We start from the raw sequence: 12089 nt of genomic DNA, 5'->3' as shown, positions 1-12089 counted from the left end.
TGAGATAGGATTAGCAGACTAGATGCTAAAGAAAACATTAGTGAACCTAAAGACATGGTAGTAGAATCTATGAAAAATGAAACATAAAAAAGTATAAAAAACAGGAACAACATCAGTGAGCTGTGGGACAACTTTAAACAATCTAATATATATGAAATTAAAATTCTCACGAAGGCAAGAAGAGAGATCCAAAAAAATTAGGAAGTAACAGCCAAAATTTTTGCAAATCTGATGAAAACTATAAACCATAGATCTAAGAAGACATTCTATAAGAATTCTGAATGAAATCAGATGTGTTCATTAGAAGAGATAGTTTTTTAGCTCTATCATGTACCAAAACCCATTTATAATGTTATTTATAACAGCACTACGGGTCTGAATACTACTACAAATGTACATTTAGGATTAATTCAAAAAGAAATTGTTTATGAAAGGAGACAGAACCTTACCGTTCCTTGGAATCCCCATCTGATTTATCAGTTGAACTTGTAGAAGAACTTAATTCATCCTCAGACAGACAGCGGATGAGTTTCCTTTCCTTTCATGTATGGAAAAACAAAATTCCACATGACAACACTATTAGATACAACACTCTTAGACACAATGTATAGTTACAATGTGCACCAAGATCTGATTTAACAGAGGAAACTAAGAATCTAAAAATTCAAGTGACTTTACCCAAATGATGTCCCAGTTCACCCATAAAGTTCACAAGTGAACCCCGAAGAACATTAAAACTTGTAAAACTCCCTGGAAGTCTCAACTATGAAGAAATTTCCTTTCCAGAGGAGAGTAGACAAATAGTTCTGGTACTCTAACTCCTAAACAGAGGGCTAGTAATCTAAGGAATTTTAAGCTAGGTAAAATGCCACCTAAATAAAAGCAATCTCAGTTTGCTTATATCTGAGACTGCTTGCTAAAATACTTTAAAGGATAACTTGATTTAATTACACACAAACCTTATTACTCTGGAAAATGAAGAGGAACATCTTGATTAGCAAAACAACTGATTCATAAAATACTGTTAAAGCAACAAATCTTCCTTACTTTCAAGAGCAGGTTCTTTTTTTTTTTTTTTTTTTTAAAGATTTTATTTATTTATTCATGAGAGACACAGAGAGAGAGAGAGAGAGAGGGGCAGAGACACAGGCAGAGGGAGAAGCAGGCTCTATGCAGGGAGCCTGATGTGGGACTCAATCCCGGGTCTCCAGGATCATACCCTGGGCCGAAGGCAGGCACTAAACCGCTGAGCCACCCAGGGATCCCCAAAGAGCAGGAAGTTTCTATTTTTTTTCTTTTTTTTTTTAAAGGATTTATTTATTTATTTATGAGACACACACACACACACACACACACACACACACAGAGGCAGAGACACAGGCAGTGGGAGAAGCAGGCTCATGCAGGGAGCAGGATGTGGGACTCGATCCTCGGGACTCCAGGATCATGTCTTGGGCCTAAGGCAGGCGCTAAACCACTGAGCCACCCAGGGATCCCTCTATTTTTTAATATAATTATATGCTCCCAGAAATAATGTCAGAAACTGCAATACAGAAAAGTGCATAACTATTCCCCGGGTATCATTACACAGAAAATGAACATGAGCTGGAAACCTTGCAAATACTCATTTAGCCACTAGATGTTACCCCTGTATCCTCCCTAGGCGAGAAGCTAAGGAACTCAGACACAAATAGGAAATTGAGCAGAGATAAGGGAGACTAAAATTTGGCCAGGTAGACAGGCATATTGGGTACAAAGCAAAATAAGCAAAATGTTGCTTTGGAAGTCCTTTGGAAGCCCTTTGGAAGTCCTGTATTAAACACTACCTAAAAAAGACAGTAACTATGCTTAAAAGAGCACCTGAAAAACTCATTCCTTTAATGAATCAAAAATAATCTTTTTTTAAAGATTTTATTTATTTATTTGAGATAGTGTGTGAGAGAGCACAAGTTGGGGGGAGGGGCGGAAGGAGAAGTAGAAGCAGGCTCCCTGCTGAGCAGGGAGTCTGATGCCAGGACTCTGGGATCATGACCTCAGCTGAAAGCAGATACTTAACCAACTGAGCCACTCAGATACCACCAAAATAATCTTTTTAATTATTATTCACCAGTTCTTTTCCTTCTCAAGAGTGAAAGGTATAACTTAAGCCAGTATCATTCCAGAAATCAATGGAGTTGGCATTTATGAGGTTTCCTGTATTAGATTTGCCAGATGTAGACCCATTCCCATTTTCCAGAGGACTCTGTAACGTACCTGAGCAACACTGCAGTCAGAAGACCACAGGGCAGGGGTGGGCTGGCCTTCTTCTTGTGAATTCCCTGGGCCTGATGCACTCAGAGATCTCCTCACTGAAGGGCCTGAAAAAGTGACCACCCCCAGCAGTTATTTGTGGTGGGCTGGCCTCAACAGAAGAGGGTGTTACAGCAAGTGCCAGCCTAGAAGTAACAAAGATAGCATCTTCATCATCACTCTGGTGTCTGCCACCTCAGTTCTAGGTCCACCAGCTCGGTGACCCTGGGCAGGTAGGTAACCCCTCCAAGCCTCAGTTTCCTCAGCTGTAAAATGCAGATAATACTGCCTATTTTTGACAGTTACCATAAACAAGAGATGAAATAATGCTCTTAAAATGGTTCCCATAATGCTGAAACACAATCAGCATTCAATAAATAGAAACTGCTAGTACTGTCTCCAGATTATAGTAATAAGAATGACGGCAGCCCTCAGCCCAGGATAGCACCATTCTCCCAGCTTCACCACTCTGTTACTGAGAAGATAGCACTCCATGTCCAGCAAAATCTGAATATGGAAACAGATTAAATCTAAATCTGTTTAGATTTCCTGTCTAAAATCTCCCAGGAGTTAATGCCACTCAAAGCCCTCTTCTCTTTTTAATACCCTCTTCCTCTGATAATACAAGTTCCAGACCCAACAGCCTATTCTGATTTTTTTAAAGGTTTGATTAAGAAATTTTTTTTATTAAGAAATTTCAAAATATTCTTCCAAATCCGTTTCCCAAATGGATCATTGATGCTGAAAATTCTTCACACCTCACAATCAGAACCAATGCTATCTCCATAAGCTGTATCAACAACCTCCAATCGATAAAGGAAAGAGAAAACTTTACCTGAGGGAAACATCTCTTCCTGTGACTGCTTTAGTCGCCTCCTTTCTCTTGCTGATAACGGTTGGTCCTTTTAAAGAGAGTCAGTTACTTTCACTACTACTCACTATTTTTGTAACAACTGCAATGCATGACTATAGGAAAGGCTCTGCATAGGCCTTTAAAGGAGTATCTGTTTGAAATCAGTCCACATCACGGTTAAAACTAACTATCTATGAATGATCACAACTCTCATTTTGGGTAAGTACTCATTTTTGGAAAGACAAATGGAAAATTTTGAATTTTCCTATATTTAGAATCTACTTGTTCTCCTTAATTAAGTAGGAGAAGTGACCATCCCAGGAACTATAGAGTCCATCCATTTCAATAAAAGCTTCTGCTGAGAATCACAAATTTGTCCCCTCTGTTGCTTGCTAGGAAGCAGGGTAAGATGTTTTAATACAAAACTTCACATTATATGCAGGATTTTTACAATCAGAAAGTTTTATAAGGTTGGAAAAAAAACCAATATACATTCCCACAAACCTTTGATGATGACACCTCCTTGCTCCTCAAGGAGCTCACAGCAGACCCAATGACCAATCTACTTTGGTTTTCAGCATCTTTTTGTGTTAATGTGACATCCTTTTTTCCAGCGGTGAGAAGAGAAGGTAAAAGTCGAGGAGGAGCCTCCTGGAATTTAAATAAATAAAAGGGGGGAGGTGGAAAATTATCAATTTCATATACAGCCACCTCCAAAGTTCCCCCACCAGTAAGTCTCCTTTGTATTTGTTAATGATCTGCTCTCAAAAACTTCAAAACATTGCAATGTATTGCAAAGAAATTTTGCCACAAGTGAATTACCATCTAAGAAGCTTACAGAGAGGGTACTTGTGAAAGTCAATTCAAGAAATGAGGTGTCAACATGATTTTTTGCAGAAGGGAGAAGCTATTCATCACCATAACACAGAAGGGATCAGAGATTTACTCTTGTTAGCTTCTTCTCTTAACTCTCAAGATGATCTGTCCATTTTTGCTGAGGAAGATAAAATCTTTACTCTGTTTCCAACTCACTGAGATTTGAAAACTAATATTTAGCATCTCGCCATTGCCAACCCTCTCCATATGTTCCCTGAATTTCTTATGCGCCTTTTTGGCAACTACTAATCAGTCTAAATAAAGTCTATTCCCCAGCAGCAGCACAATGACTTACCCTACAGAGATCTCTACTGACCTGTCTCTCTTCCCCACTGTGCTTAGGCTGTTCTCTTTTCTTCTGTCGTCGTTGTCGAGAAAGGGAGGGCTCAGAGCCAAAGCTGTGCGGCTGTAAACCTGAGAGGGTTCTGTCTGGTTTTTCTGTAACACATTCATTAGCAACTTGATCCTTAAAAAAAATAAAGTGAAACAAACAAGAAAACAGAATAATGAAATAGTCTTTTGAACTTCCAAAAGGCCAAACTATTTTAAAATTATAAATGGAAATGAAAAGGAGGAGCATCTTTTTCAAAATACATGCTCATTTGCACGGCTGACAGGTAAAGATATTATGCTGACATCAGTTACCCACATATTCTAGCTTTTTTTCTCTTTCCCCAAATAAACACAAGTACTTATTATTTTTTTTAAGATTTATTTATTTGAGAGAGAGAGAGTGAAAGAAAGAGAGACAGAATGCAAGCGCATGAGTGGGAGGGGCAGAAAATCCCAAGCAGGCTCCATGCTGAGTACAGAGCCTGTGGTGGGGCTCGATCTTATGACCCAAGATCTCAACCTGAGCCAAAACCAAGAGTTGAACACTTAACCAACTATACCACCTAGATGCCCCAAAATAAAAAATTATTTTAATGAGATTACTCAGATTCTTATTAACCCAAAACTACTGATGTTCAATTTATGTTTTTAAAGGGGTGCTTGGGTGGCTCAGTCAGTTAAGCATCTGACCCTTGATTTCAGCTCAGGTCATGTTCTCAGAGCCCTGGGATCAGTGCACAGATTCTGCTTAAGATTCTCTCTCCCTTTCCTTCCCCAGCTTACATGCTCACTCTCTCAAATAAATACACAAAATCTTAGAGGGGAAAAAAAAGACCTGAATAGATATTTTTCCAAAGTATGTATAGAAATGGCCAAAAAGCACATGAAAAGATGCTGAACATCATTAGTCATTAGAAAGATGCAACTCAAAACCACAATAAGATAGCACTTCATATTCACTAGGATAGGCAGAATCAAAAAACCAGAAAGTAGCAAATACTGGTGAGGATGTGGAGAAACTGTAACTTTCACATATTGTTGGGAAGTAGAGTGATGTAGTTGCTTTGGAAAACAGTCTTAGAGTTCCTTAAAAAGTTAAACATAGAGTTACCATATGACCCAGCAATTCCAATCACAGGTATATACCCAAGAGAACTGAAAACATATGTTCACACACAAACTTGTAAAAGAATGTTCATACCAATAACAAAAAAGAATGTTCATAATAGCATTATCCACAGTAACCAAAAAGTGAAAACAACTCAAATGTTCAACTGATGAATGGAAAAATAAAATACAGTGTAGACACAGTGAATTTATTTGGCAATTTAAAAAGGAATGCAGGGGTACTTGGGTGCCTCAGTTGGTTAAGCACCTGCCTTCAGTTCAGGTCATGATCTCAGGATCCTGGGATTGAGTCCTACATCAGCTCCCAGCTCAGCGGGGAGTCTATTTCTCCCTCTCCTTCTACCCTTCCTCACTGCTCATGCACACACTCTCTCCCCCTTCAGATAAATACATTCTTTAAAAAAATAAAATTGCTCAAAAAAATTTTTTTAATTTAAAAAATTAAAAGGAAAACCTTGAAAACATCATGCTAAGTAAAAGAAGCTTTTACTTAGGCCATAAATTGTATTATGATTCTATTTATAGGCATATCTCATTTTATTATGCTCCACTTTATTGTGCTTCATTGATAATTGTGTTTTTTTTACAAATGGAAAGTTTGTGACCCTGCGACAAGCAAATCTATTGGCATCATTTTTCCAGCAGCATCTGCTCACTTTATGTCTCTGTGTCACATCTTAGTAATTCTCACAATATTTCAAACACTATCAATAGTATTATGTGCGTTATGGTGATCTGTAACCAGTGATTTCTGATGTTACTATTGTAATTGTTTTGGGGCATCACAAACTGTGCCCATAAGAGATGGAGAATTTAATTGACAAAAGTGTGTGTTCTGACTGCTTTACTGACTGGCTTTCCCCCCACCCCCCATCCCTCTACCTCTCCTTGGGCCTTCTTTTTTTTTTTTTTTTTTTTTTAATCCTTGGGCCTTCTTATAACCTGAGACATGATAATATTAAAAACAGGCCAATTAATAACCCTGCGATGGCTTCTAAGTGTTTAAATGAAAGGAAAAGTCAACAGATGTGGCAAACTTTACCGTTGTCTTATTGAAAGAAATTGCCACAGCCACCCCAATCTTCAGCAACCACCACGCTGATCAATCAGCAGCCATCAACACTGAGGCAAGACCTTCCACCACCAGCAAACAGATTATGACTTGCTGAAAGCTCATACAATGGTTAGATCATAGTGTAAATGTAACTTTTACATCCACTGGTTAAATTTGACACCCTTTAATAATGCAATATTCGTTCTATTTACGGTGATCTGGAATTAAACTGGCAATATCTCTGAGGTAAGGTATGCCTGTACATGAAATGCTCATTATAGGCAAATCCATACAGACAATGGTTGCCAGGGGCTGGGGCCAGGAGCAACGGACAGTGACTATTATAAGAAACACACTATTTTTTTTTTGAGGTTATGGAAATGTTCTGGAATTAGACAAGGATGACTGTACAATTCTACAAATGTACTAAAAACCAATGAGTCGGTACTTTAACCATTAGATAAATAAACAGAAAAAATGAAACAAGTAAACCTGAATATAATTTGAGAGCCAGGCAGAACAAGCAGGACACATACAGATTTATCCATAAAGTACTAAGAATTCCAGTGTCCAAAGAAAGCTTAAGACTTCAATCCAATGACTTTAAATGACAAAAGCATTATACTTGGACTTTCCCGTAAGAATAAAAATTTAAAACATTTGAATATAAGTGTATTAGTTTTTATATATCTACATAAAAGATATCAAATATGAAAATATATTTAATATATAAAATTTGAATACTTTAACACAGACTATAAAAATAATTAAGATACATCTTAAATATATTTTTAGAATATTTTCCATATAAAAATCAAAAGTTCACCAAACGTTCTGGCTTTCTCTCTAATCCTCAGCCATTGCCATGCTTCATCTAACTCGGGCTTCTTTCCAAGTTCAAGTAGAAGTTAACCATTAAATTTACTCAGAATAGTCTCTTAGTATCAAAATCCTTTTGCCACTTTCTTTTTGCCTCTTCCTTCCCCTTTGGTTCCAACACATAAAATACTTTTTTTCTATTCCTTAAGAAATCAGATCAATCACTAACTTGCCAAGCGCAAGAAGAAATGTGATGTTACCTACTTGGTGGAATTCCATACCCATCCATGGTGGAGGCCTAAGAAAGAGTGACAAATAAATGGGAAAAAACATACAAATAGCATGCTTCCACCAAATACCCTATGCCAGGGCATAACGCATCTAAGAATTCTGTGAGTCCTATTCTTTAGTTTCTGTAATGCTTAAGCTGGTACACAAAATAACTGATTTTCCTAAAATGCCAACTAGAACACAATAAACAACACAACTCACATCTTTGTGACTACACTTTCCATTTCTCTCTCTCTCTCTGAAACCAGCACCTCATGCATATCACTCACCTGGTCTTTTGGCTTTTGGTCTTTGTTTAGGGGCTGCAGAGGTCTCGCTGGGTCACTCCTTTCCCCAGTGACATCATTAGAGAACCATGCGGGAATTACGTTTCTGGGTTGAGCGCTGGGCTCAGTGCCATCCTGCAGCTTCTCCTTCACTTGAGAAATACTGCATTTACCTTCTAGCTCATTAGAGGTGTCTAAGTGTCTTGGCTGATTCTCCCGAACTAAGCCATCACTCAATGAATCTCTTCTTTCTGCAGGTAGGATGTCAATATTCACTTTACTGATTGTGGCTAGTGATTCTGAGGTATCGCTCACGTCTGGTTTGCAGTTGTGGCCTTTCAGGCTTGCTGGTGTCTTCAAGGGGTCAATGACTATGGGTTTCTCCTGGGACAAACATTTGTCTTCACCCTGGTGAAAATATGCTTCCAACTTATTACAGCATTCCTCATACCACATAAAATAACTCAAAAAAGGTACAGCAAGTTCCTTAGAAAGTTAAACATAGAATCACTATATAACCCAGAAATCTCATTTCTAGGTAAATATCCCAAAGAACTGAGAGTAGGGACTCAAACAGATATTTGCTCACCAATGTTTACAGCAGCGTTATTCACACTGGCCAAAAGGTGGAACAACCAACATGTCCATTAGCAGATAAAGAGATAAACAAAATATTATACACACATAACAATGGAATATTACTCAGTCATGAAAAGGAATGAAGTACTGACACATGCTACAATATGGATGAATCGTAAAAACATAATAAAATAAGCCAGACACAAAAGCACAAATATTGTATGATTCTATTCATCTAGAATAGGTAAACTCATAGATACAGAAAGTAGATTAGAGGTCCCAGTGGGCCTGGGAACAGAAGGAATGGGGAACTATTGTTTAATGAGTACAGTTTGCTTGGAGTAATGAAAAGGATTTGGAAGATAGTGGTAATGGTTACACAATATTGTGAGTGTAGTTAAGGCCACTAAATTGTAGGCTTAGAGGTGTTTCAAAATGGTAAGTTCTGGGATGCCTGGGTGGCATGGTTAGGTAAGAGTCCAACTCTTGGTTTTGGCTCAGGTTGTGATCTCAAGGTCATGGGATCGAGCCACGCAATGGACTCTGCACTCAGCGTGAAGTCTGCTTGAGATTTTCTCTCCCTCTGCCCCTTCCTGCTCATGTCCTCTCTCTCTCTCTCTCTAATAATCTTTTACAAAAATGGCAAATTCTATGTCATGTTTATTTCACCACAATAAACATAAATTTAAAAATTTAAAAATGAATCAACAACCTAAATATAAGGGGATCCCTGGATGGCTCAGCAGTTTAGCGCCTGCCTTTGGCCCAGGGCGTGACCCTGGAGTCCCGGGATCGAGTCCCGCGTCGGGCTCCCTGCATGGAGGCTGCTTCTCCCTCTGCCTGTTTCTCTGCCTCTCTCTATCATGAATAAATAAATAAAATCTTAAAAAAAAAAACTAAATAAAAGAGATAAAATTATAAAACTCCTAAAACACAGGCATACACTGTCATGAGCTTGGATTTAACAAGAAATTCTTAGATATGACACTAAAAGTACAAGCAACATAAGAAAAAACATAAACCAGGCTTCCTCAAAATTAAAAACTTTTGTGTATAAAGGGATATTATCAAGAAAGTGACAGGCCAATCTATAGCATGGGAAGAAATATTTGTAAATCATGTATCTGATAAGGATCCAGTGCCCATAATACAGAAAGAACTCTTAGAACTCAACCACAAAAATACAAAAAACCCAATTAAAAAATGGGCAAAGTGCTTACTAGGCATTTCTCAAGAGAAGGAATACAAATGGCCAAGAAGCTTGTGGGAAGATGCTCTGTCATTAGTCATTAGTCATTAGGGAAACGCAACTCAAAACTACACTGAGATACCACTTCACATGCACTAGGACGGTTAGAATCAGAAAAGTAGAAAATCACAAGGTTTAGTGAAGTTGTGAAGAAACTGGAACTCTTGTGCATTGCTGCACGCAGTAAAAACATGCAGTAAAAGTAAAACGCAACCACTATGGAAAGCAGTGTGCTGGTTCCTCAGAAAGTAAATATAGAACTACCATATAGCACAGCAATTGCACTTCTAGTTATATACCCAAAAGAACTGAAAACAGGGACTCAAAGACTTGTACCCAAATGTTCATGTCAACAGCCAAAAGGCAAAAACAATTCAATATCCAACAATGAATGAATGGATAAGCAAACTGTGGTACATACATACAGTGGAATATTACTCAGACATAAAAATAGATGGAGTACTGATACATGCTACCTAGAAAACATCACGCTCAGTAAAAGAAGCCAGACACGAGGGGTTACATATTATATGATTTCATTTATATGAAATACTCGGAATAGGCAAATCCATAGAGACAGAATACACACACTGGTGGTTTCCAGGGGCCAGATGGAGGAGGGAATAAGGATGATTACTTAATGGGTCTGGGATTTCCTTTTGGGGTGATGTGGAATGTTTTGAAACTAGACAGAGGTGGTGGTTGCACAACACTGTGAATGCACTAAATGTAATTAATGGTTCACTAGAAAGTGATTAACTTCATGTTATATAACCTGCTTAGATAACTTACTGTTTGTTGGTTTTTAAAGATTTTATTTATTTGAGAGAGCAAGAGAACACAAGCAGGGAGAGCAGCAGAGGGACAGGGAGAAGCAGGCTCCCTGCTGAGCAAGGAGCCCCACTTGGGGCTCAATCCCAGCACCCTGGGATCATGACCTAAGCCGAAGGCAGACACTTACACAGCCGAGCCACCCAGGAGCCCCAATAACCTATCGTTTTAATAGTTTCTAAAATATATACCCTTTAAAAAGAAACATACCATTACATATGTCTTGGAGCCCTCAGAAGACTGTGGCTGGAGGGGAACTACTTTATGACTCGATTCAGCATTTCCAGAGACCACTGTGGCAACAGGCTTCGATTTAGAGTCACTGCTTTTAATATTACTTTTGGATGTTTTTCTTTATGAGGAAGGAAGAAAATTATTATCAGTATAGTGAAGATTAAAGGTTTTTACATATATAAGGAAATATGTGTATGTAGTACAAAAACTGCCCCATTTAGAAGAGTCATCTAAAAACCAGAGGGCATTCAGCAAAATACTTGACCAGTACTCTTCAAAATTAATCAAGGTCATGAAAAACAAAGAAGGTGAGAAACTGTCACAGACACAAGTTGACTAAGGAGACAAGAGGACTAAATGCAATATGGAATCCTGAATTGGATCCTGGAACAGAAAAAGGGTGTTAGTAGAAATACTGGTGTCTATAAATACAAGATTATTCACCATCAGAAATCTATGAGAAACTACCTCATGTATGGAATTTTCAAGTTTCACATAACTATACTACAACTGCTTTGCCAAGTTTGAGGGTAAGAAGGACAGGTGTGCTCAGCCTGGCCTTGCAGAATAAAAATGTACAGGATTAATATCTCCGACTCTTTTAAATCTTTTTTTTTTAAAGATTTATGTATGTATGTATGTGTTCTCAGAGAGAGAACACAAACACAAACAGGGGGAGGGGCAGAGGGAGAGAGAGAGAAGCAGGCTCCTTGCTGAGTAGGGAGCCTGAAGTGGGACTCGAAACCACGATCCTGAGATTATGACCTGAGCTGAAGCAGATGCTATCTGACTAAGCCACCCAAAGACCCCTCCCTAACTCTTATAGTGTGACATTTCTACACCTACTAGCCCTCTGGAGAATTTAATGGGAGCACAAGACTAGTGCTGCTGAAGGCCAAAGGTCTGTTTGTATCAAACAGACAATGTAAATAAAGTGGTGGTTTTTCTTTATCCCCTGGGGCCTCTCTAGTATTGCTCTCAAAACATGTCACAAGGCAGAGACTGTGACTCTCACATACAACAGACTTCTTAGATAATCTCGTTTTCATATGGTTTCTTAAACATATATCCTTTTGAAAGAATCATACATGATATATCTTGGAACCCTGAGGAATGTTAAAGTGATTCTCTAAATGATTTTCTAGATTTTTGATTTTAGCAATTAAGTAAATCTCAACATATGCCCTAATCATGCAATTTTCCTTCATGTTTAAAAAAACTCACCACAGGGGTGCCTGGGTGGCTCAGTTGGTTAAGTATCTGACTCTTGAATTTCAGCTCAGGCTA

The 12089-nt window shown here is 38.3% G+C and overlaps 1 protein-coding gene across 13 annotated transcripts in view; it reads right to left on the bottom strand.

Moving 5' to 3' along the window:
- NEK4 (NIMA related kinase 4) overlaps positions 1-12089 on the bottom strand; it is a 34949-nt gene that overhangs the window by 17029 nt on the left and 5831 nt on the right. For all 13 annotated transcript variants that reach the window (XR_005374900.1, XM_038566189.1, XM_038566188.1 and 10 more), the window contains 7 exons: positions 10779-10920; positions 7913-8317; positions 4335-4484; positions 3647-3793; positions 3125-3191; positions 2254-2357; positions 450-538 (listed from right to left, as the gene is read on the bottom strand). Coding sequence is in view for 12 of the 13 variants with exons in the window: in XM_038566189.1 (XP_038422117.1) it covers positions 450-538; positions 2254-2357; positions 3125-3191; positions 3647-3793; positions 4335-4484; positions 7913-8317; positions 10779-10920 (1104 nt within the window). In the remaining variant the exon portion in view is untranslated. The remainder of the gene's footprint in view (positions 1-449; positions 539-2253; positions 2358-3124; positions 3192-3646; positions 3794-4334; positions 4485-7912; positions 8318-10778; positions 10921-12089) is intronic.

Source organism: Canis lupus, chromosome 20 (assembly GCF_011100685.1).
Source record: "Canis lupus familiaris isolate Mischka breed German Shepherd chromosome 20, alternate assembly UU_Cfam_GSD_1.0, whole genome shotgun sequence".
Classification (NCBI taxonomy): Eukaryota; Metazoa; Chordata; class Mammalia; order Carnivora; family Canidae; genus Canis; species Canis lupus.
The sequence above is the reverse complement of the archived record's forward strand: the minus strand, read 5'-3'. Positions and strand labels throughout refer to the sequence as shown.